At 40.3% G+C, this 25,102-nt stretch overlaps 1 protein-coding gene and 1 pseudogene across 8 annotated transcripts in view; both read right to left on the bottom strand.

The window, feature by feature from the left end:
- Positions 1 to 25,102, bottom strand: part of PARD3 (par-3 family cell polarity regulator) — a 470,841-nt gene that overhangs the window by 294,052 nt on the left and 151,687 nt on the right. For 5 of the 8 annotated variants that reach the window (XM_063452628.1, XM_063452635.1, XM_063452630.1 and 2 more), the window contains exons 4-5: positions 13,933 to 14,111; positions 7,417 to 7,548 (exon numbers count right to left, since the gene is read on the bottom strand). In XM_063452628.1, the coding sequence (XP_063308698.1) occupies positions 7,417 to 7,548; positions 13,933 to 14,111 (311 nt within the window). The remainder of the gene's footprint in view (positions 1 to 7,416; positions 7,549 to 13,932; positions 14,112 to 25,102) is intronic. The other 3 variants (XM_063452633.1, XM_063452636.1, XM_063452632.1) reach the window with 1 other exon arrangement.
- LOC134609523 (small Cajal body-specific RNA 11) lies at positions 12,989 to 13,116 on the bottom strand (annotated as a pseudogene).

Below are 25,102 nucleotides of genomic sequence, written 5' to 3' on the forward strand. Positions count from 1 at the left end.
GCCTACATTAAAACTCTTGCAGAAAGACATAGCACAGATAAAACACGTATAAGGCATTGACTGGTAAAAGATCTAAACTCACGACAATATTAAATTTGCAAACCAAACGCAAACTACAACTAAACACACTTATATCCAGGGTGGCAAAAGCTGACGCATTCTAGTCCACTCCCTACGACAGGGTAGACAAACTACCTTTATATCAACCATTAAACTCCCTAATGGCACCCAGACATGTCTTATTCCAGACATCAATGCAGCCTTTCAATCTTACTACACAAAACTATACAACTTGAAGGAAAAACCACCCTCGAAAAGGATTAAAACTACTGTACCACATAATATGATGGAGTTCCTAGATAGCCCTCTTCCGGTAGACGAATTTCGTCAAGCAAACAAACATATCCCACTAAGCAAAAGCCCGGGCCCTGATGGCTTCCAGGGAAAATACTATGAGATCCTAACATCGGTCCTAGCACAACCATTCATAAACTCCTTCAACTACATAACCAAATCCCCTTCAATGCCTCCATCTGCGTTGGAAGCAAACATAGCCTTACTCCCCAAAACCTGGGGAAAACCCAGCAAATTGTGGTAATCACAGGCCCATTTCGCTAATAAATATTGACATCAAAATCTTCACAAAAATTCTGGCCACCAGATTGAAACCGCTGCATCTAGGGGCTGGTCCATTCAGACCAATTGGGCTTGGTGCCTGGTAGGGACACAAAAAATAATACCATCAAAATCATAAACCTAATGCACTGAGCTAAGTTAAGTAAGACACTGAGTGCCCTATCGGTTATCGACGCCGAAAAGGCGTTCGATAGGCTGGAATGGTCCCTGATGTTGAAAACAATAAAACACTTGGGCTTCGGCACACACTGGCTCAGTTGGCTGAGAGCCATCTATTCATCCCCCTACTGCTCGACTACGCATTAATGGACTTTCTAGCCCAGTGAAGATATCAAATGGCCCGAGACAGGGGTGTCCCTTGTCTCCCCTTATATTTATACTGGTATTGAAATCATTCTTACAGGGAATCAGAGACAACCAGCAGATCCGAGGCTTTCAAATCTTTGGGGAGGCATACAAGGTCTCTGCTTTTGCGGATGACCTACTCTTCACTGTCGCAGATCCACGGAACACTTTCCCACATATCCTTGCAGAAATGGATATCTATGGCAGGATATCCAATTTCCAAGCTAATCGCTCTAAATGTAAATTACTACCCTTGAACATGACATTAGATATAGACACAAATCTGAAACAGCAGTACCACTTTATGTGGACCAACAGCTCCATCAAATACCTAGGAATACACCTACCACATAAACTTGAGCAATTATACGAACGTAACTTTCCCCCACTCTTAACGGCCATATCTAAAGATGTGAAAATATGGCACAAACCGAGTTATGGATGGTTTTGCAGGATCAACATCTTAAAAATGTTTTACCCCACATTCTGTATATTCTTTAGACAATCCACATAGTACTCCCCCCAAAAAATTAATTGACAGTCAGGAATTTGTTTACGTCCTTTTTCTGGTCACACTAACATCCACGCTTGGAAAACTCTCTCCTCACCAGGCCTCGAGAGAAGGGGGGTCTAGGACTCCCTAATATAGACGTTTACCACAAAGCTATATGTGACGAACCAAACCTCGTCACGGGTTCTTGGAGGGCCCTGCTGGCCAGCCTCTTGCCTCAGGACTGTGGGCCCTGCAATATATATCTTGCCCAATGCACTTGAAAAGGCTCTGTTCATGTGAGTTATGTACTTTTGTACTCCAGACAAAGGGACCGACCGTTAGCCCTGATTCCCTGGAACTGTTTTGGGTATAGGACCCTGTGCACGGTCAGTCAAAAATTACTTCTAGGAAATTCCAGAACTGATATGGGTGATTTTGGGATATGTTGGTCACCCAGATCAGGGCTATCAGGGGATTTAACTTTTGTGGAGTTTTATGTGTTTTAAGGTAGTTTTGGGAGTTTGTAAAAATCTACGTTTTTTCTGTGCTTGGAGATAATTCGATTAGATTAGTACAGCTCCTGATCCAATTATTTCCCAGGCACAGAGAAGGGATTATCTGATTTTGTATGGGAGTGTCCTGGACCTGAGAGTCAATGTGATTGTGTATTTAGTTCTACTGTGGTTTACTCTCAGGTCCCCTTGCATGGGGACTGTCATAAAAGGACAGTTGTGGCTACCATTAAAGTGAGATTCGTTTTACCCTTCATGAAGTCTAGGCTCGTGTTTGGGGGATTGGAGAGCTAAATTCACTCTGGAGATTGCTATAATCACTATACTCCCTTGGATCAACACTTGCTCTTATAAGAGCAGCCTACTTCGCTCTCTGGACTAGAGAGATGTCTACCCACTGGAACCTGGATCCTGGTCTTGGGTCCAGGGTGGGTGGAGGACAGCGAGACCCCAACCAAGCTGCGGCAGTTTTGGGGGTTTACGGTGGTTATGGTGTTCCAGTGCAGTACTTATGGTGCTCGCATCTACTAGAAAGCAGTGATTGACGGAGGTACCTTGTCGGGGTGCCAGGTGGTCCGTCACACTATACACCTAGCTAGGACAGGGCTCGACAAATCCCAGGTCGCCATGGCGGCTAAGAATTTTTTCCTGGCGCCGGGGATTTGTCAGCCCGTCCCCTCCTCCTTCTGTCTCTGCGCGCCAGGAGGAAGTGAAGGGAACTGTAACTACTTCCTCCCGGCACTGAGACCACATAGGAGAAGGACAAGCTAAACGGGAAACAGGTTGAGATGTCTCTAGTCCCAGAGCCCATTCTGCAGAGCCGCGTGCACCCCTGCTCATTCAGCAGAGCCGCACGTCCAAATGCCAACCCGCCCATTCCCCTGCGCTGGTTCAGTGCCAGGATGTAGTAGTTAAGTTCCTGTCACTTCCTCCCGGCGCACTGAGATAACAGACTGGAAAATGAGAATCTGGATCAGCGGCAGCCCACTACTACTAGCTACATCCAGCCCCACTGTAACCTGCACCCAGTGCCAATGGACCCAAGGAAAGCCCCTCCTGCGCCCACAAGGCAAGAGGTAAGAGGAGGGTGGTAATATATGTATTTCTTTTTTGTCTGTGTGTGCGCATGCGCGCGTGTGTGTGTAAAAAAAAATACATTGAGAGTGTGTATGTTTGTGTGTATCCATCGGTCAGTGCATGTACATGTTTAGGTCACCAGCTCCACTTCGGTCACATGGGAATGGTGTTTTTACTTACCTTTTTCCAACTACGTGCCTGTCTCTCTACGGCTGGCACGCCTCTATAGCGGAGATCATTTTGATAATCTCAGCCAATCTAATGCTTTTCCATGAAGATAGGAAACTCTTTAGTGTATAGATAGCAGAAACTTTAATTAGGAGTTAGTTGTTTTTTTTCAAAAACAAATATACAATTCTTAAAGGAACAGGCTATAGACACTAGAGCCATTACATTAAGCTACAGTGGTTCTGGTGACTCTAGTGTTCCTTTAAGAATTGGATTTTTGTCGTTGGCTCCTATATTTAAAGCAAATGTGTCAAGCTCTGAGCTAGGATGTTTGAGTGGACGAATGCAAACTCGAACAACCAACGTGCAAAAATAGATGCTTCCTTTTTCGAGATCCCCATCCTCACGGTCCCCAGGCATAAGTCTAGTCAAATGTTTCTAAAACACAAACAGCACCCGAGCATCACTGCAACGCTGAGAGTTTGGGCGTCAACTAGACAAACTGGACTTATATCTCCCTGTCCCTCTCTGCTATACCCGCTTACACAAATCCCCATCTTCCAACAAGGGAATTCGGGAAAAACATACAAAATGTACCATGACAAACCCTACATCATGCTCCGAGACGTGGTACAAGGGTATAAGTTGAAACCTTTGACCAACCACCTCCAAATATATGCAATTGGCACACTTCATCCAAGGCACTAAACTCATACTGGATGAGTCATTTGAGCAACTATATCACAACCTTTGAAACTGAAAACTTCTCTCCAACACGTACACGCTCTTACAAAAATCACAAAGACAAGTTCCCCCACGCTTTACAGTGAAGTGGTCAGACTAATTGCAAACAGACATCACACAAAGTCCGTGGCAGAAGATATTCCTTAGGGCACACAAGACAACTACAAATATTGCATCACAAGAAAGCAACTATAAATGCCTCACCAGCTGGCATTATATCCCAGCAAAAATGTATAAATTGCACAATAATGCTATCGATGCTTGTTGGAGATGCCACTTGCCCAACGAGCACTCGGCACACATTTGGTAACAATGCCCCACAATAGCTTAAATCTAAAAACGCATACACACAATCATACAAACCATAACAGCAACACCTATCCCGTTCTCACAAGAATATATATTACTTCTTTCAACTCCTCCTCAACAAAAGAGACAGGGGTGCGTGATTTGGAAACAGGCAAATCCCACACCCCTGTTACGGACTGGATACAGTGGGTGGATACTGTAAAACAATTGGAAGAGATTACCTAAGCCATTTCCAAAAACTATACGAAATTCACATGAATTTGGGGACCATGGAATTCCTTCATACAGACAGAAGCCAGAACCCAATGGATCTTAACAAATGTGTTATTACCTAGAGGACACACCTTGAATGCTTTACCTGAGGTACCCATCTGCCTTTTCTTTAGCGGGTTACCATGGTAGGCTACACTCCAAGGATGTGCAACTAGGCAGATCCCAAAGACAATGCTAACAAACGAAAGAGCCAGTGTAGACGGGGGAAGATGGGGATATTGGACAACACAGAAAATATAAGTGCTCTTTATGTCAACTCAACCCATACTGTCTCGATATACATCCCACACTCCTGACACCCTACATTACATTTGTAATCCACAATGTATTCACTTTAGAAAGTACACGGTATGCTCTATCAGAAATCCCTGAAATGTTTCTAAATCTTTTATATCTGTTATCTTATAATGCAAGACACATGTAATTGTTCGCATATGTATTTAACTACGTTACCAAATGTCTATTGCAAAATACGGTTCAATTTCCGCAATATCACACTTTATGTACCAGCAAATGAAATTAAAAAATAAAATGATAATTTAAATAAAAAAAATTAAAAAGGCTCTGAAGGAGTTTAACATATACAGAATATTCATTGATATAATTGATAAGTATATAAAAAGGGTGTTGATTGAAGGAGACATCTGGTTTTATGGCATAACTGGAATGGCTACAATAGTTATTTTTTTGTCATTCTTTTGCATAAAATAATGGCCTTCAGGGTTGCACTTGATGGACTTTAGCCTGTTTTTCAACCTAGACAACTATGCAACTATGTAATAAGGAAATTGCTTTCTGAAAAGAGGAGACGTAGCTATGGGGGTGGAGTTATGCTGCAAAAATGTTGTGTTTCTATTTTAGGAAAACTAGAGATTTGTATATAAAGAAAGAAAACAAAAAAACTAAACAATCCGCATGAACATGAGGCCAAACCTATGAAATACACTTAAACTTGTGTTGGTGTATGAAGTGTTCTTTTTGATCTAATCAGAATGTAGTACAGTGAATTAGCAGGTCCATATCATAGGCATAGAATGAGCCTTAAAATCTGAAATAAGTCAGAAAGAGCTTCTGGAGTAGAAGTGATTCATTTTCAATCTACGCAGACAGCTGTGCATACGATGTTACATTGGCTCTAGGACCTGACAGTCTTTCTTAGCAGAAACTCGTTTCAGACAATACAGTGTGATGTGATAGGCAGATGTCTAGCAAGAGAAAAGATTCGATTGTATTCTCTGTTGCAGATTTACGTTTACGCGTCCATGACTCAGGAGAAAATATACACTGGCAGAAAATATACAGTGGCAGAAAATATACAGCGGCAGTAGATACTAGGTACTGCATGTACCCCACACTGGTTGGTGCTCACTATCATAAGGCTATGCCGTAGACTTAAGTAAGGGCTCGACAAATCCCAGGCGCCAGGTCGCCATGGTGACTAGGAATTTTATCCTGGCACCTGGAATTGGTCAGCCAATTCAGTCATGGAAGAATGCAGACGACTGGCTGTAGGAAAGTGGAGGCAGCCGGCGGATGGAGACTGGAGCCGGCCAGCTGTGCGGAATGGAGGCTAGCAGCGAGTGAGCTGTAATCTGACTGCTCTGCTACTTTGCACACCCAGCAGTGATGCCGGGTGCTGGAATATAACGTCACTCCAGCCATGGTATCAATAACGCTGGAGGAACAGAGCAGGAAGAGGACAGTAGCCCCACCGGACCCCAGGAAAGCCAATCCAGTCCAGCTCTCCCAAAATTATGGAGGCTGGGTGGATTTACATTAATATAATTAAAAAAAAGTAAAATGTATGACTGTGTGCGTGTCTCTGTGCCTATCAGCGAGTGTGTGTGTGTGTGTGTCTCTGTGCCTGTCAGTGAGTGTGTGTGTTTCTCTGTGCCTGTCAGAGAGGATGTGTGTGTGTCTCTGTGCCTATCAGCGAGTGGGTGTGTGTTGGTCTCTGTGCCCATCAGCAGGAGTGTGTATGTTGAACTCTGTACCAGTCAGCAAGAGTGTGTGTGTTGGTCTCTGTGTCCATCAGCGAGAGTGTGTGTGTGTGTGTTGGTCTCTGTGCCTGTCAGTGAGAGAGTGTGTGTTTGTCTCTGTCAGCGAGGGCGTGAGTGTGTGTTTGTCTCTGTCAGCGAGAGTGTGTGTGTGTGTGTGTGTCTCTGTCAGCGAGAGCGTGTGTGATTGTCTCTGTCAGCGAGAGTATCTGTCAGTGTGTCTGCTTAGGTGACCAGCCCCCCTCTGCTCATGCCCGGTCCTGCTGCAATGGCTGAAATCCTCAATCTTTATGCCAAAACAATGCCTTCCCATAGGAAAGCTTTGGGAGGCTATTGCTTATGCACTATTCAGCATCTCCTCATAGACATGCAATGAATCAATGCATCTCTATGGGAACATTTAGTGCCTCCATGCAAAACGTGTAAACGCTTAATGTCTGTGCTACACACTGTGCAGCACTGGACTAGGAATCACCTCTAGTGACCATCTGAGTGACTGCCACTAGAAGTGTTACTAGGCAGCAATGAAAACACTACCTTTTCTCTACATTAAGCTGTAGTGGTTCTGGTAGTCCTTGTTCCTAACTTTTTTAGCTGGCTCCTAGATTCCAAGCAAATTTATCAAGCCCTGGACTTAAGGTATTAAGATATATGCATTGTGAGATACATGTAAGAGTGTGCTCATCCCTCACAATTTGTATATCAATGCCATTTTGTTACTTACCTGAAATAAGCCTTACCACACTAAAATAGGCAATGCAAACAGCAGCACCAGGTTCCTTGAATAACTGCTCTCTTATGTAATACTGCTTTGGCTCTAGTCTCCCCAAGTTTGTGTTAACAAATAAAATCAGACTTTTACCTGATCCTGCCTCTCTAGCCATTTGTCCACCAGGGGGTGACTGGCGCTGAGTGACGAACGGGCATTATCTCTTTGAAACTGTTTAGACCAGTTACTGGTGTCCCTGGGAAGACTTCTGCAGTTTTCATCTTTCTGTTTTAAAAGAAAGAAAAATACATTATTGTGGGGGAAACTATCCCCTTTCACTATACATGTATGACCTTTCTATTTTAAGTACAAGTTCGACTCCGTAGACACTCGGTTTATAAAATATATCATCTACTCTGTTTATAGTGAATATTACCAATCTAATCATAAAAAATATATATATTTGAAGGGCATTCGCCCTCGATTTATCTTATTCAAGAGAAAATAGCGCACAGTCTTCCCTTGCCCTGCTTCCCATATTATCTTCTGCTCATTTACTGCTAATACTGGAAAAACTGTACAGTTATTTATATACTCCAAGTCTGAAAATTTTTCAGAACATCCTTGTGCATTTTTCGTATACAAAATAGGGGAGAGTTGGTTTTCATTTGTATTTGTATTTTAAAATCTACAATTTATGATAAAACATTTTTTATGTATTTATTTATTTTGTAGGCTTTGAATGTTTTTTATTTTTTTTTATTTAAGTACTACACAACTTTAAAAAGAGTGTAAAACATTACCAGCTTGGTAGGTGGCAAATACCAGTTTTAATTGTGTGCGTTAACACATACTTAATTTACCCAGGCTGCAACCTTTAAATCAAAGCAGAACGGAAAAACCCAAAAACCCGTGAAAGGCCAGATGTTGCTTTGCATCCTTCTACCCAGAATCCTTTGTGAAATCAGGTTTATAGACATGCAAAACCATACATATTTCCCTCATGGGGTTTCTATTCTTAGACATTACCACTACCAGGTTTAATTTGCTCCCAATGGTAAAATGCATATGCTAATTGGGAAAGGGATCTACACAAACAAAATCAGAGTACTGATTTATTTTAACAGCCGTTTGATTATACAAAGTTGGAATGCATTCGAGCAATTGACTGCGATTGCATTAAAGCAATAAACCTCATTCAAAAGCCGTTTTAATGCAATTTAATTTACATGTAATTTAGCAAATGACGATGGTATGCATAGGTGCATACGGGTTAGCAAGAACGGCTGGTGCGCATCCAGCCTCTTTGTGACAATTGTAATCACATAATTTATACACTAGGAAACTGCATATGATATTGCAGAATGGAAAAAGAGAATAATTTGGTGCTTAGTTATATGTACATGTCATTACACAAGGTACTCGAAAATAAAAAAAAAAAGTGTTAAAATATCAAAATAAGATCAGGAGAATAACATGAAAAAAATTAAGTTCATGGTGTCATTTTCGAAGAGCACCAATTTATCTTGATGCTGTGAAATATAATAATAAAAAAAACTCTGTGAAATAAAAGCGGCTCTAGGTTCAAATAGGAAGTACAACTCATGCTGAGAAGAATAGAGAACATACAGTTCACATAGAGATAGAGAACTGGGCAGATTTTAATTTTATTTTTATTTTATTTTTTCTGCAAGAAGTGTATTTCCCGCTGTGAGGTTTGACTGGTTTCATGCTTATTGCTTGAATTTATAGACAGTCACAGCTACGTGTTGACTTCAAAGCGACAGAACTATGTCTGTGTGATCTTCGAGCAGAGCCGCCACTTACTAGAGGACTCGGAGATAAGTGGGAGACTAAGCAGAGAAAGTAGCTATACAGACTGCCGAGCAAATACAGCTGAAAGATTAAAGGCCTGCCCCGAGAGGTGAATACAAACTACTTGGGATGGGCCTGGCTGATGGGATGACAAAATTTCACTCAAATAAAAATGGGTTTCTGAAATCACATACATCGAGAGGAGGAAATATAAACAGTAAGTATTGGATTCATTTGACTAAAAAATAAATATCAGAAGTCAGGAATAAATTATATTACAAGATCTCTTAACAGGAAAACAATAAGGGCAGAGAGGGTGGGGAAATGCTGGTAATGTAGCTTAGACTGGCAAGCTAGTGTTCACCAGTTAAAAACAGCAGAAGGATGGAAAGAAGGAATGGAAAGGACGGAAGGAGGAATGAAAGGATTCAACAGAAAGAGAAAATGAAACATACAGGAGTCTCAAACTATTTATCTAGAGGCCACTGGCTAAGTCGTTATCTCCTATGGATGCTGCAGATTAGTACTGCCAAATACAAGCACACACAACTGCCCACCCCCATACATGAACACACAACAAGCACCTGTAGCATGGCTGAGCTCTCGATAAAAGCTGCCTCCTTGCACTGTGTGCACCAGTCACCATTACCACTAAAATTCCAGCATGCGACAGAATGCTGGACTTGAATTAATTATCCATTGTACAGCGCTACGGAATTTGCTGGTGCTTTATAAATAATAAAATAATAATTATAGCCAGGCCACCACAAATGTGGGACAGAGAGGTATGCCTAGGGTGTGGACATATTCCTCTACTTCAGGAGGATTAAAACCTCTATTATATATATATTTTTATCCTCTGTATATTGAAATGAGATATATATATATATATATATACACACCGCACAGGTAATATATTGTAATAAAGATCATGCTTTTACTTTATAAGCGACATATGGACCATGTTATTTGAACCATCACTAAGTTTTTAAAAGTAATGTGTATTCAATGTGTGTTCCAGACTATTTTGTACAAACGCAATACACATTTAAATGGTTACTAGTTCAGTCTATTATTCTTTGGTCCTTGTCTAATTCAAAGCACATCAAAGCAAATTGTATTAAATGCAACCAAAGCAGCTGAATTTTGGAATGCACCTCCAATTTGGGCGACATATTCCTAAATTCACATCTGTGTCACATGCCTATACTCCTTCCAAGAATGGGGGGAGTAACAATGAGTGGCCATTGTCTATCCATCTGTCATGGGAATCAATTATATTTCTAGTTAATGAAAAATGTTTAAAAAAATAAGTAAATAAAAAAGCATCGCTCAGCCTGGTTCATTTTGCAAAATAACATTTTCCACTCAAAAGACAATTTTACTCAGACTTAAAAAAAAGGACAAATCCAGCAAATTACCAAATAAATGACTTGAAAGAAAGGTCTTTGTGAAATGTAGAGCAGCCCTCTGCTTACACAGACAGGCAAATGATGTCAACACAATGGGAAAGGTGACACAATGAAAATGTCTTGGTAAATCATACGAACATCACACACATCATTAAAGGATAACAATTTAGAGGTAATGGCCTTACTTGAACAAACCGTGTCAGGTGTTCTAAGGCAAATGTCAGAGATGTGCGAGAATGATACTGTTACTGGTTTAAGACTCAAACAGACAGAACGTGCAGATGGTAGGAATAATGACAGCAATCACAGGAGTGCAGCACTATCTAGATACCTATATATATATAGTATTATGTAAATATATACATATACTTCAGAGCTACAGACATGCTGGGATTTTCACAATCCACAATTTCACTTTTAAAATATATTTTATTTTATCTTCAAGAATATTTTTTTTTTTTTTTTTTTTTTAAATTTAAGGTGTTGATACATTTAGATAAATATCTGTTTTTACATGAAAAACTGGGGTGTTTTTAAAGTACCTCTAACTGAGAACTAAAGAATTTCTTTTAAATAAAAAAAAAAAAGCATAATTGCAGACGTTAAAAATATGCATAAAGATTACTGAACATTCCTGGTGTCTTGGGTTATTAATTTTTAATGTATTTAATGACGGACCAGAAGCTGACACTAGATTCTCCCAATCTGGTGCATTTCTGATCACTAAGCAGGTCTGGAACTCTTACTGGATTCTGACTGGACATCACAATGCAAATCAGAGGACAGGTTTAGCCTCAAATGGAGCAGTTAGATTATGTTATAACTCTCTTTCATTACGCACTTCCTGCTTCTTGCAGCGATGAACATAAGACGCACCTTTAAACCAAATGCGTATCTGAACTTCTTGCATACCTCCCAAAATTCAGATAAAGTGAAAGAACACACCTATTTACTATGTGTAGAACTGTAGGTTACCTGGCAAACTGAACGACTGGAAACTGATAACAAGGCCATTAGGACAGTGAATTAAAGGATCACTCCATACACCTAAAGCACCTTGACTTGCTTAAATGGTTTATGTGCGAGGAGTGTGCACTTTTTTTATTTTACAAAAAGTGAAGATTTCAATATAAATTGGTACCTTTATAAATTAACCATGTTACACCTCCCCAATGCTCTTAATCAGAAAACAAGACTGTTACTTCCTGGTTGTTTAGCTCAGTGGAGCTATACTCAAGAGGCAGGTAATTACACAAGGCACCTGCCTTGCAAGGACTCACCGAGCAGCATTGGTAAGTCTGTTATTGGACAGCCACAGAAAGTCTGAGCTGTAAAAGTAAGAAACGGCTTGCAAAGGCTGTAGAAACAAGAACTGTAGCTTTTGCAAGCTGTTTTTAGATCTACACGCAAAGAAAAAAATACATGCATATTTTCATTGGAGGTTGATATACTACATAGCAATAATTTTATTTGTGTTTTCTTCTCTTCTGTGTAGTGGAGCATCTCTTTAGGCAACCCCTACCTGGCTGACCGCCCAGCTGCAATCACTTTTTTTTTTCCTTTTTTTTTGTAACAAATGAGAAAAGTAGGAAAATAAGCTTTAAAGCAGGCATGTCCAATACCTGGCCCTGAACCCCTTGCAATGCCGCTCAGTTGTTGTCTCGGCTGCTGGGAGCCCATTACTTACTGTATTCTTTCTGCACAGCTCCCTCGCACACCCTATAGTGAGATTATGACATCATCCCGGCATTGGTATCACTACTGGGTGCATAAGGGAACTGTGCAGGAGGAGCACAGAGATCCACGTACAGCAACCACCACTGGCCACCAGGGATCGGTTCCACTTAAACCCTCCCAGACCAAGGAAGGGAGGCTGGGTGGACCTCTTAACCCCTTAAGGACCAAACTTCTGGAATAAAAGGGAATCATGACATGTCAGGCACGTCATGTGTCCTTAAGGGGTTAAAGGGACACTATAGTCACCTGAACAACTTCAGCTTAATGAGGTTGTTCAGGTGAGTGCTACAGCTCCCTGCAGCCTTTTTCTTGTAAGCACTGTATATTCTGAGAAAATGCAGTGTTTACATTGGAAGCTTGGAACACCTCTTGTTGCAGTCAATCAGACGGCCACCAGAGGGACTTCCGAGTTCAGAGGCCCTAAAAAGGCCTCACGTCTGACGTATTCACGCATGGGTGAATACATCAGACGGGCTATCAGCACACAAAGCACTGTGAACGCGCTTTGTGTGCGGAGGCTGTCAGCACTGCTGTGGGAGTGGCTAGAGCTGACAGCTGAAGACCAAACCCACTGGGACTCTTTCTGTCCACAATAGTGGTTGAAGGGGGAGGGGGGGAGACCTACTCTCCTTCCCCCCCCACCCCTGGGCGGTGGGTGGGGGCCTAAAATTAAAAATAAGGGGGGGACCTACTGTCCCCCCACGGCCCCCACCCCTGTGCGGCGGGTGGGGGCCCTAAAAATAACAATAAGGGGGGGAACTACTGTCCCCCCCGGCCCCCACCCGCCGCCCTAAAATTAACAATAAGGGGGGAAATACTGTGTGTCCCCCCCCAGCCCCCACCCCTGAGCAGCGGGTGGGGGCCTAAAATTAACAATAAGGGGGGACCCTACTGTGTCCCCCCCCCCCGGCCCCCACCCCTGAGCGGTGGGTGGGGGCCCTAAATACAAAGGGGGGGGGCCTAGTTAACCCCTCCCCCCCCCCCAAAAAAAACAATTATCTCCCTACCTACCCCCCTCACCCTAAAAATAATGAGGGGGGGACCAAATAAAAAGCCATAATAACCGACGCAATAAAAAAAAAAATGAGCGCAAAAAAAACAATCCATGTTCACCCATGGAGGGCTCCGCGCAGACTGAGCTTTGCAGGGCGGGGGAAGGCTTATAAAGCCTTGCCACGCCCTGCAATTAGGCTAAGAACACTCTGATTGGCTGGTTTAAGCCAATCAGAGTGCTCTCTGTCATTTTACACAGCGTGGGAAAATTCCAAAGAATGACACAGAGCACTGTGATTGGATTGATTTCAAGCCATCCAATCACAGTGCTCTGTGTCATTTTACAAGCGTGGGAAAGTTCTTTGGAATTTTCCCACGCTTGTAAAATGACACAGAGCACTGTGATTGGATGGCTTGAAATCCATCCAATCACAGTGCTCTGTGTCATTTTACACAGTGTGGGAAAGTTCTTTTGAATTTTCCCACGCTGTGCAAAATGACACAGAGCACTGTGATTGGATGGATTTATTCATCCTATATTCCTAAACCTCGATACACAATTCTGCCAATGGGAAACAAGGACTGGGATTGGTGGATATTATAATTTCAATAGTTAGATGCTAACGTATCCAGTGAAAATATGTACAATTCCGCACAATAACAATCTGATTTATGATACAAAGTAGAGTTGGTCAGAGATTAAAATCCACACCTTTCGTTCACTGGATCCATGGCCGACGTGAGAATTCTTCTTGCCGAAACCTGCCGTCGTTGACCATCTGGTAGGATTTTTCCGTGACGGCTCTTCTGATGTAAAATTGTTATCGCTAACAGAGGTCACTATTCCAACCAGTGCTGGGTCACTACTCCTTCGCACGTGCAGTGGCATGTCTGAAAGAAAAAGAGTGCAAGACACTATTTAATACAAGCACAAAAGCTCACAAGGAAACCCAAAATAAGTACATCGTTTGAAACATTTTCCAACATGCCATATAAAATCTGGCACAGTTCATTTAAATGTTAGATCAGCCCCCTGCTGCTGATACTTGACTCCCAATAATCCACTTTGGGATGAGAATTACAGCAATGGGATTTCATCATTAGTTAGAGAAGTGGAGTTTTGTGATGCTATGTACTAAAGGCTAATATTATGACTGTTTGCTATAAAGGTTTGTACTATTCATTTATGTAAGCTCTGTACGTCTACACAAGTAAACCCTGGTAAGCACTCATCTACTTGTTTTATTACCTATATTACATGCTGTTCCTTTTACTGCTAGTGCACATATACTTTATGCGCGTCTATGGTTCCAAACAAGGCATTTTGCGATCCATTTCTAAGAAAGTATTAACATGGATTAGCTAAAGAAAATCCACCTTTCACTTGCAACACACTCATGCAGTGATCATGAACCTTGACATCTCAGATGTTAAAGAGATATTCTAAGTACCAAAACAACTTCAGCTTAATGAATCAGTTTTTGTGTATAGATCATGTCACTGCTCAATTATGTGCCATTCAGGAGTTAAATCACTTTGTTTATGCAGTGTTAGCCACACCTTCCTTCCATGTGACCTACAGTCTCATTTACACACTTCCTGTAAAGAGAGATCTTCTCGATTAAAGTTCAACTAACAGAAGATTAAAAACTCCTAAAGTGAACACACTATGCTTATTGAAAATTAAACTATATTTTTTCCCACAGAGACTATGTTGGTCACAGCCAGGGAAGGTGTGGCTAGGGCTGTATAAACCGAAACAAAGGTAATTTTACTCCTAAATGGCAGAGAACTGAATAGTGAGACTGCGGGGGTGATCTATACACCAAAACTGCTTCATTAGGCTAAAGTTGTTAAGGTACTTAGAGTGTCCCTTTGAAAATAACTACATTTTTACATAATGCTCACCAGCCTTCAGGAAATATAGTGTTTAAGCACCCATAAAGCCACAATTAACCACCACTGCATCACTGTTATGGTTTACAAATGCTCATGCACCACAATCATTATGGGCTTTAATAATATCCATGCCGAATAAGAGCTTGATAACAAAACCATCTGCTGGTGGAACACGAATAATGTTAGAACCAAAGGGATGAAGACCAATCAAAACATTCATGCCAAGACTAGGCCTGCCATATCCATAACTACAAAATATGAAGCTCTTACCCTTATAAATCTTTAATGTAGACTATAAGCTCTACACCAAAACTATATATACAGGTAAATAGTATATATTTAAGCTTTAAAGGGATTTGTAGAAAAAAAAAACAAAGAGAAAAAAATCCAAGTTACAGTGTAAGGCAAAAGCAAAAAGAGAAAATGAGAACTGAAATAAAGAAAACAATCCCACTCAGTGGGTGTAATCCAATCTCGTTCTCAATAATATACCTCCAATTTGTAAGTGTCACATATAGAAAGAGGGAGAGGGGAGGAGGGGGGGGGGGGGGTTCTGTTTAAGCCTTTATTAAAGTATATTAAAAATTAACAACTAGTTTCCCAATAAGTAGTAAAACACCTAAATGGTGGATAAATTAAGTATAATTACCGTATTTGGTTCGTGGGGCAACAGGTATATCCAGGATACTAATACCTGGGTAGGTAATGAATGGGGAGAACAGTAAAAGAAGGGGAGAGGGAGGAAACAAGGGGGGGTATCAATATACCAAAATATAGCGAGGTGCCTGGTAGCGGTAGAGGTAGCTCAGGGAATCACTGTATAAGGAACCCAATGGTGCACTTGACCTGAGAGAGTATAGAGCATATATGTATAGGGAAATACACTTAGTATTCCCTAGTATTCCTGCATACAACTTGTGCAGGTAAAAAAGTATTGCTCTGGTATCAGGGGATATTCCGGCTAATGTTACAGAGCCATTTAATAATATCCATGCCGAATAAGAGCTTGATAACAAAACCATCTGCTGGTGGAACACGAATAATGTTAGAACCAAAGGGATGAAGACCAATCAAAACATTCATGCCAAGACTAGGCCTGCCATATCCATAACTACAAAATATGAAGCTCTTACCCTTATAAATCTTTAATGTAGACTATAAGCTCTACACCAAAACTATATATACAGGTAAATAGTATATATTTAAGCTTTAAAGGGATTTGTAGAAAAAAAAAACAAAGAGAAAAAAATCCAAGTTACAGTGTAAGGCAAAAGCAAAAAGAGAAAATGAGAACTGAAATAAAGAAAACAATCCCACTCAGTGGGTGTAATCCAATCTCGTTCTCAATAATATACCTCCAATTTGTAAGTGTCACATATAGAAAGAGGGAGAGGGGAGGAGGGGGGGGGGGGGGGGGGGTTCTGTTTAAGCCTTTATTAAAGTATATTAAAAATTAACAACTAGTTTCCCAATAAGTAGTAAAACACCTAAATGGTGGATAAATTAAGTATAATTACCGTATTTGGTTCGTGGGGCAACAGGTATATCCAGGATACTAATACCTGGGTAGGTAATGAATGGGGAGAACAGTAAAAGAAGGGGAGAGGGAGGAAACAAGGGGGGGTATCAATATACCAAAATATAGCGAGGTGCCTGGTAGCGGTAGAGGTAGCTCAGGGAATCACTGTATAAGGAACCCAATGGTGCACTTGACCTGAGAGAGTATAGAGCATATATGTATAGGGAAATACACTTAGTATTCCCTAGTATTCCTGCATACAACTTGTGCAGGTAAAAAAGTATTGCTCTGGTATCAGGGGATATTCCGGATAATGTTACAGAGCCATTTAATAATATCCATGCCGAATAAGAGCTTGATAACAAAACCATCTGCTGGTGGAACACGAATAATGTTAGAACCAAAGGGATGAAGACCAATCAAAACATTCATGCCAAGACTAGGCCTGCCATATCCATAACTACAAAATATGAAGCTCTTACCCTTATAAATCTTTAATGTAGACTATAAGCTCTACACCAAAACTATATATACAGGTAAATAGTATATATTTAAGCTTTAAAGGGATTTGTAGAAAAAAAAAACAAAGAGAAAAAAATCCAAGTTACAGTGTAAGGCAAGCTTGTCCAGCATGGATCACCAGATGTTCTAAGACAAAAAGACCCAGAATCCTCTTCCACCCATTGACCCCAAATAGGTTGAGTATGTCTAAGCAGAACGAAGAGTTCCACCAATCCTGGTCTATGCGAACGGCACAAATGCTCACAGCTACATATACTGTTCTGATATACACAACTTACATCCAGTAACTGAGCTTAGGCCTCTGGTGTGAATCAGCAGGCAGTGGGCTCAGTCCAACACTTGACGGTGTGGGAAAAAAAAATGCTTTTTAAAGAGTGGTTTCATCAAAGTCTCTAAATCTAACTAACTAACATATTGATATTCTGCCTAATGTGTTTTTTGTTTTTCTTGTTGAATTCGTTCCAAAGGTCTAAAAATGCAACCACAAAGATCAGCTGATGCCCATGATATTAAAAATAATTTTGGGAAAAAGTTGAAACGGCATCTTCAGTTGTTTTATTTAAGCGGTTAACACATTTCTCAAGGCCAGTTTTATGATGACAGATGCTTTCAAACGCCAGCTAAGCACCGTGGCTGACCCAGGAAATTCTGCAGGTCCTGCAAGTTTAGCACGTTACCAAGGGACGGCATAAACACATAAGGAAAAAAAAACAGTGCCCTTATGTTTCAACACCTACTCAATATTTTCTTAACACCAATAATATGTTGTAAAAACTTAAAAGGAAAACCACAACGCCAACATACATTTTATAAAAAGAGTTTCTATTACGGACAATATATTTCGACCAAACATGCATTGATATCAAAACCACATTCCATCTTGCACTTGCATTAAACCCATCATGGTAAACAATGGACACTGACCGATAACTCACTAGACTAGCAGTTCCCAACCCGTGGTACACGTACCCCTAGGGGTATGCGTATAAAACCTTGTAATGCTGGCGGCGGGGACCGCAAGGTGAGCGGGTACATCGCATGGCCCATGCACTCAGGGCCACCCGATGGACATGTGCCAAGAGGGGCCCGGTCTTGCACTGCAGCGCTTTAATAGCGCAACCAGGCCCCTTCTAACCTGTATCTTTGTGTGTGAGTCAATGTGCGCTCGCGTCTGCGTCTCCCAGTGTCTGTATCTGTCAGGGCCAGCCCGTCCATAAGTCCCAGTGATATAAGGGGTACAATTCATGGAAATTAGCTGCCAAGGGGTACTCAAGAGAAAAAAAATGTGTGAACCACTGCACTAGACAAAGATCCAGTTATAAGGGGTTTATTAAAGGGACACTTAGCAATACAACTACCTATGATGTATTGTTCCTGCATCCTAGTAATAGTTTCGTTTTTAATTTTTTAACAGTTCAAGTGATTTGCTAAAAGTAAGGCAGCTATATATCTGCAGAGTACTGATCAGGTAGAAGCAAATTGTGGTGAAAACACACTAACTTACAAACTTGCTCTCTTTGGGTCGATTTCAACTAGGAAATTGTTTAATTCATTGAAAATAAAGAAATAAAAATGAGCTTGTCAACAAAATAATAGAAATGGTTCCCAAGAAAAAAAAAAAAAAAAAAACTGCCAGAAAACCACCCAAAAAGTAACATAAGGTGTTTAGTTAGCAAATCATAATACATCAAGGGTTCATCATCAATTTTATAAATCCAGTTTAATGGTGAGGTTGATGATTTTAAACCAGTACCTGGGTGAACGTCAAGTTAGGTTACTGCATGATTTCTTATAAATGTAACATCAGGGCTTGAATCTAGCACAGCAAGAGACAAAATGGTGAAGTGCATTATGTTCAGTAATGGAAAGATAACGTTACAAGTTAATGGCGTATGATACGAAACTGCTACTGCTGCTTTGGTAGTGAGGGGAAAATTCCCATTGCAGAGACCACCAATTAAATTAGCAAACACAGCCATTAGTCTCTGTTTTTAAGATGTACCCTAAATGTTCGTACAATAGGTGTTGAAGGATAACATCATAGTGCAATGTTGTTGCAAGCTCTGAGCATCTGGACTGACCAGTGCGTATTGGTACCAGTAAGTCTTCACAGCTACAGTACACATCAAGTTAATATTTAGGCTAGAATTCATTTTTCACGTTGACAGGTACTGGCGCTGTAGGCAGACGATAAGACGGAGGGTCCAGTAGAGAATATTACTTCTTCAAGAATCACTTTTTTTTTTCTCAACAGAGTAAATAATAAATAAAAATCCATCATCTGTTCACACATATCTCAGCTCCCGTGGGGAGGCAGAACGTGTTTATATTCTACTACATTCTCTGTGACAAGAACAATAAAATAAAAACAAGGACAAAATTATTGTTCTGCTCAGTGAAGGAGGCCTACAGCACCCTCAAACAAAAATGGGAACATGTGCAGAGTTGTAAATTTAGTGAACAGAGAGCACTTTCCTTTTTGCTACAAAATATTTGATATGTGTAAACTGCTTGTCCAATAATGCTCTGAACAACACTGATATGAGATAATGATTTACACTCCCACACTGGGTTAAAATATGTGTTGAAGAAAGTCAGATTTTCAGAACCAGGTAATTCATTGGCAACACGAGACGGCAGGTTAAAGGCTAATCTGCTCAAAGCTGGAGCCATCACTTCATTAGAAATTAAACCACTGCTGGAAACAGTACAAATTAATTAGAACTTTTGTTATTATTATTTTTTATTTTATTTATGTGAAAGTCTTGGTTCCTTTAGATGACTATTAATCCCTCCTAACTCCCACAGCATGTTTTAGGGGATAACAGTATCCCCTCCTTATTACAGTATAAAAGTCCCGATTTCAAGAGAAACCAGTATTTTTACAAACTGATAAGGTGACACCCACACCACTTTCAATCAGAATGCCAGGAGGGTTCTCTTCCTGCTTGCTTTGCTCTGGAGCACAAACCGGATGCCTTTACTTCGCATTGTAAAATAAATAATGCAAAAAAGCATTGAAACTGTGGCGAAAACTACCTCCTCACGTGTCCTTGGAGGGGGCTGCTTGCCCGCCTCTTGATGTGGCCCTTTAATTACAAGATTTGTGCATAATGGATTTTTGGTGTGCTGCTGCTGGCCCTTTAACTCCCAGAGAAAGGGTTTGTACTTTTAAATTGGCACTTCGAATGCCGTCGAAGTGGCCGCCATTCGAAAAACGAACACGTGGCGGCGGCCATCTTGGTTCATTCCATGCGGTCAGCGGTATGTGTAGCCAAATTCATGGAACTGAAATCGGCTACACAGTTCCGCGAACACCGCTGAGCCTTACCTTCTCTCACCATGATTTTGCAGCCGCAGAGACTAAGTCCCGTTCGAAGATTCGAACGCATGTTCGAATCGGACTGTCATTTTTTCAGCCTGAAATAGACCGACCGCACAGCCCAAATCTATGGAACTGTTTTGGGCATGAAAATGTGCTTGCGGTCGGTCATAAAGGACTTCCATCTAACTTTTTAACCCCTGAACCGATTGCCCTGATTTTTGAGTATGTATTTATTTCTTGCATGCCGATAATGAAAATTTATATTTTATGTTTGTGACATGTATATTTTAGAATTTATAAATATTGTGTAAAAACTGTATTCCTCTGCCTGTGATAATGAGATTACCCATTGTGTTCAGTAATCATATCACAGGCAGAGGGGAGGATTTTGTGTGGGAGGGTCTGTGTGTATCATACGGATTTATTGGTTGTTCTGTAAAACCCTGTGGGCTGTACTGTGTTTGTGGATTGGGAATAAAAGAGACTGTATGTGCCAGTACAGCCAGATTCTGCTCAAAACGAAGTGTCGTCTCGTTATTGGGGGAATTGGATTGTATGCTGACTGCCAGGAGTGTAACCCTTTCGTATGGTTTTCCTGTTCAGATATTTCCAGGGTTCATGTGTTTTCAGTTTGGGAGATTGCTGCTTATAGTAGTTGTCGGTGCATCTGGAAAGGGGAATATCGCCTAAACGGTTTTTAACCTCTGGTGAGCAAAACTGTTCGTTACAGAAACCAATTAAACATTGCAGAGCAGTGTTGAAATTGCTGCGCATGCATCCCAGTACTTCTCTATGAGAAGCATCGGACTAGCCAGAAATCATCAGTACTTAAGAGCCCAGGACTGATCTCAAATACTTGGCGTATAGGTGTTTGCCCTGAGTTACATGAACATCACTGATACGGCTACATCCCCGTGCATGATGTCACAGCCTACTTTCTGTCCCTCTTAATCCTGCTGGGTTCCTTCGCCACAAAGCAAAGGTTTCTGTGAGTTGTAGTTCAGCTACCAGCTTTCACATGTAAAAAGCAGATACCGTAATTGAACTACCGGTACACGTTCTCATAAATCATAGCTCTGTCTACAGTGTTTTAAGGGATTATGGAATAATTTCATATAGAAAACTAGTAGACATCAGAACTTATTGATCACTTCCTGGTCTAAAATTTATTTTTACAGTCACAGCAACTACAAAATGTGAGGAACCGTTTTATTATATGTGATAATTTTGGTTTTATTTCTTCAGTGCATTAAAAAAAATGGGTCAGTTCCAGGCTGGATAACTCCTTTAAGAGGTATAAACTAGAAGACGATCTGGTATGAGCCGTTTAAAGAGTGTCTTGGAGAAACAAATGTTTAACCCCTTAAGGACACATGACATGTGTGACACGTCATGATTCCCTTTTATTCCAGAAGTTTGGTCCTTAAGGGGTTAAGCTACAATACAAGCAACCATATCTTTATTTACATATCAGTAAGTGACAGGTCAATAAAGCAATTTACTGTTCTAAACTTAACGGAAATAAATTGAAATGCAAGGAATTGGTAAATGTACTTGGGGACTGATTTACTGATTCTGGAGGATCCAACACATTAAAATTAGCAGATGATAAGCCTTGTCTTCAGTTAGTAGCGCATCACCTTGGGAAATCAGTCAAGTTCTCAAAGTAACAATTGAGTGACACTTGATCGAGTGTACGGTTGATAGACAGGACTTTTTCTCATGTGGCAACAAGAATGGTACACTTTCTATTGTATATATGGATGTGATTAAACACATTGGCTTTCATTGTGTTTTATTTTTAATGAGGAAAACACGTCTTCATAGAAAACAATTACCCACTAAGATATAAAGCTGACCTTTTAACAACAACAAAACAAAACTTGCTTTACTATGGCTATACATTACCATGGCATAAAAACATAGAAAATATCTACACTGTCTCTGGAAAATGCAGATATGGAAAACATGAGGGACATCATCGTCCTTTATAGGGTTATAATATTCAGTGAAATGTAAAAATAAACATGTAAATGTCTAATGGACTCAAAGATTTAAAAGACACAAAAGGTACCTTAAAAAAAAAAAATATATATATATATATATACACACACACACACACACACACACACACACACACACACACACACACACACACACACACACATATATATTACGGGAAAAAAATGAAAAAACAATTTTATTTGGTATAAGCAAATGGACAATTGAAAAAGAGAAAAGACAGATATACCCATTAAAAAGCCTTAAAGGCTCTACAGGCATTAGCAGGAAGGGAGGTATGTAGGGCATGCTGAATGGGACAAATTTAAAATAGAGGGAGTCCGAGAGTATGTATAGATAAACTAGTGTAAATCTAATATACAAGGTAAGGAAGAGATTTCTCTATGAGGAAAATTCAGCGTCCCTGTGCAAATTCTCCTTCTCTGGATAACTGTTACCTATTCAGCTGTGTATAGATAACATATGGTTAGATATTACAATAGATCTCTTCCTTACCTTGTATATTAGATTTACACTTGTTTATTTATACATACCTTCGGACTCCCTCTATTTTAAAATTTGTCCCATTCAGTCAGCCCCTCCATGCCTATGTATACCATCTGCACAATAAGCCTTGACATCTTTCACAGGACACATACACTACAGTCAATATACAGGGGGAAATTTATTTTCCCTGAAAGACTGAGTAAACCTTTTATTTGCAAGCTCTTCCCTGACGAATAAAACATGGTTCCTGAGAGACTTGCACACAAGTTGAACATAAAAAGTATGTCAGGCTAAAAATAATTTGTATATAAACTAAAATTGTCTACAATGTATCACTTCACCGTTAAAACTAAAAACAAACACACACACACAAACACACACACACAAACACACACACACAAACACACACACACAAACACACACACACACAAACACACACACACAAACACACACACACACACACACACACACACAAACACACACACACACACAAACACACACACACAAACACACACACACAAACACACAAACACAAACACACAAACACACACAAACACACACTTGGTTGAAACACAGAAAACTCTAAATTTTGGAAAATCTTATCCTGGCATATACACAATATACAGACCATTACAGCTTTTTAATATAGCAAACACAGTGAAACCCCCCCAGGGAAACTGTTTGATTAGATGATCTCTATGGCAAAAAAAAAAAAAAAAGAGAGAGAGGAAAACAGGTATATCAGCCATTTCTCTGGCTCTTGACCTTAGATACCATCTATTAGATTAGGTTTGTAAGGGATAAAGCTTGGTGCAAGATCACTTAAGCAAATTGGCAATTGCAATTTCATTTTATTTTAAAGGTAAAAATGTGGCGTTTTTTTATAGTATATTTATACGTATTTTTTTTTTTTAATCTTTTTAGGTTTTTTTTGGAGGGGAGTTCATTTTTGTGTTTTTTTTTTTGTTTGTTTTTTTTTTTTAGGGGGGTGGAGAGTTAAATATAAAACACATAGTGAGGCCAGTGCACAAAAGTAAAATATTTGCATCGTAATACATATCTCCGAAAAGCGTAGAAGAGAACTTTACAAAACAGTCTCATAAATAAAGGCTTTCTAGCCATCAAAGGCAAATAGGCTTTAGGAGCAATGCTGGTCTAGGACTTCGGAGACAACAAGGTTAGAGTCAGTAAAGAAGTAAATCCACAGACTGGGCTATGATGATAGCAAGATTTCAAGAGCAGCAGGTCACTGGCTGCTGGGATGTCATATTTAGAGTATGTTGAGTTACCATTAATTGTAGAAGTCACTGTTGCTAGGTCATCTATCAAAGAGAGGGGGGGGGGGAGGGAATATACTTTTTTGTTATGGTTGTTGATTGGGCTTTTTGGCTGCATATTAATTTTTTTATAACCTGGTATTTAGCAATAACTCCCTAAATATGGGGGGGGGAGGGGGGGGAAGCTAATTAGAAAACACAATAATACTCGAAATAGCACAGAATTCTATTTGAACACAATACAATATAAAATGAAACATTCAAAATGCTTAACCACACTTTTAAAAACAGCCCAATAAACCCCACACATGGAAGAGGCTGAAAATAAAAGAAGAAAAAAAATTTCCAGGCGGTATCACAATAATACATCTCTGAATAGCTGAGCTGCTGAGAGGCTTTGTTAAGGGCTTTATATTCGCACTGTTACTCTATATAGGAATCATGAAAATTCTTTTTTTGGCCATTTATAGTTTAATATCGTTCGGAGACATTGTTGACTTTTTCTTTTGCACAAGCTTATTGTTTAGCTAGACAGACAACAGGCTTTAGTGTTTGTGTGTTCCTTTATATTCCGTTATCTACAGATCTTTATAGCACATAAACAGGAGAAATGATCCAGCCTCTATAAATACAGGTACAGTTCATATAAGGATACATACATGTAACAGAAGTCCAATAGTAACAGAAGTGTACAAATCCTAGCGTATGGGTGCTAGCTTGGAGCTACGCCATGCCACAGCATTACTTGGCCTTGGCTTCTACTTGCGATCTGCTCACATCCGCATCCTTAACCCCCCATAATAGGCTAAGACTGGCAGGGAGTAAAGTAACG

The sequence above is a fragment of the Pelobates fuscus genome, chromosome 4 (genome assembly GCF_036172605.1).
Source record: "Pelobates fuscus isolate aPelFus1 chromosome 4, aPelFus1.pri, whole genome shotgun sequence".
Lineage (NCBI taxonomy): Eukaryota > Metazoa > Chordata > Amphibia > Anura > Pelobatidae > Pelobates > Pelobates fuscus.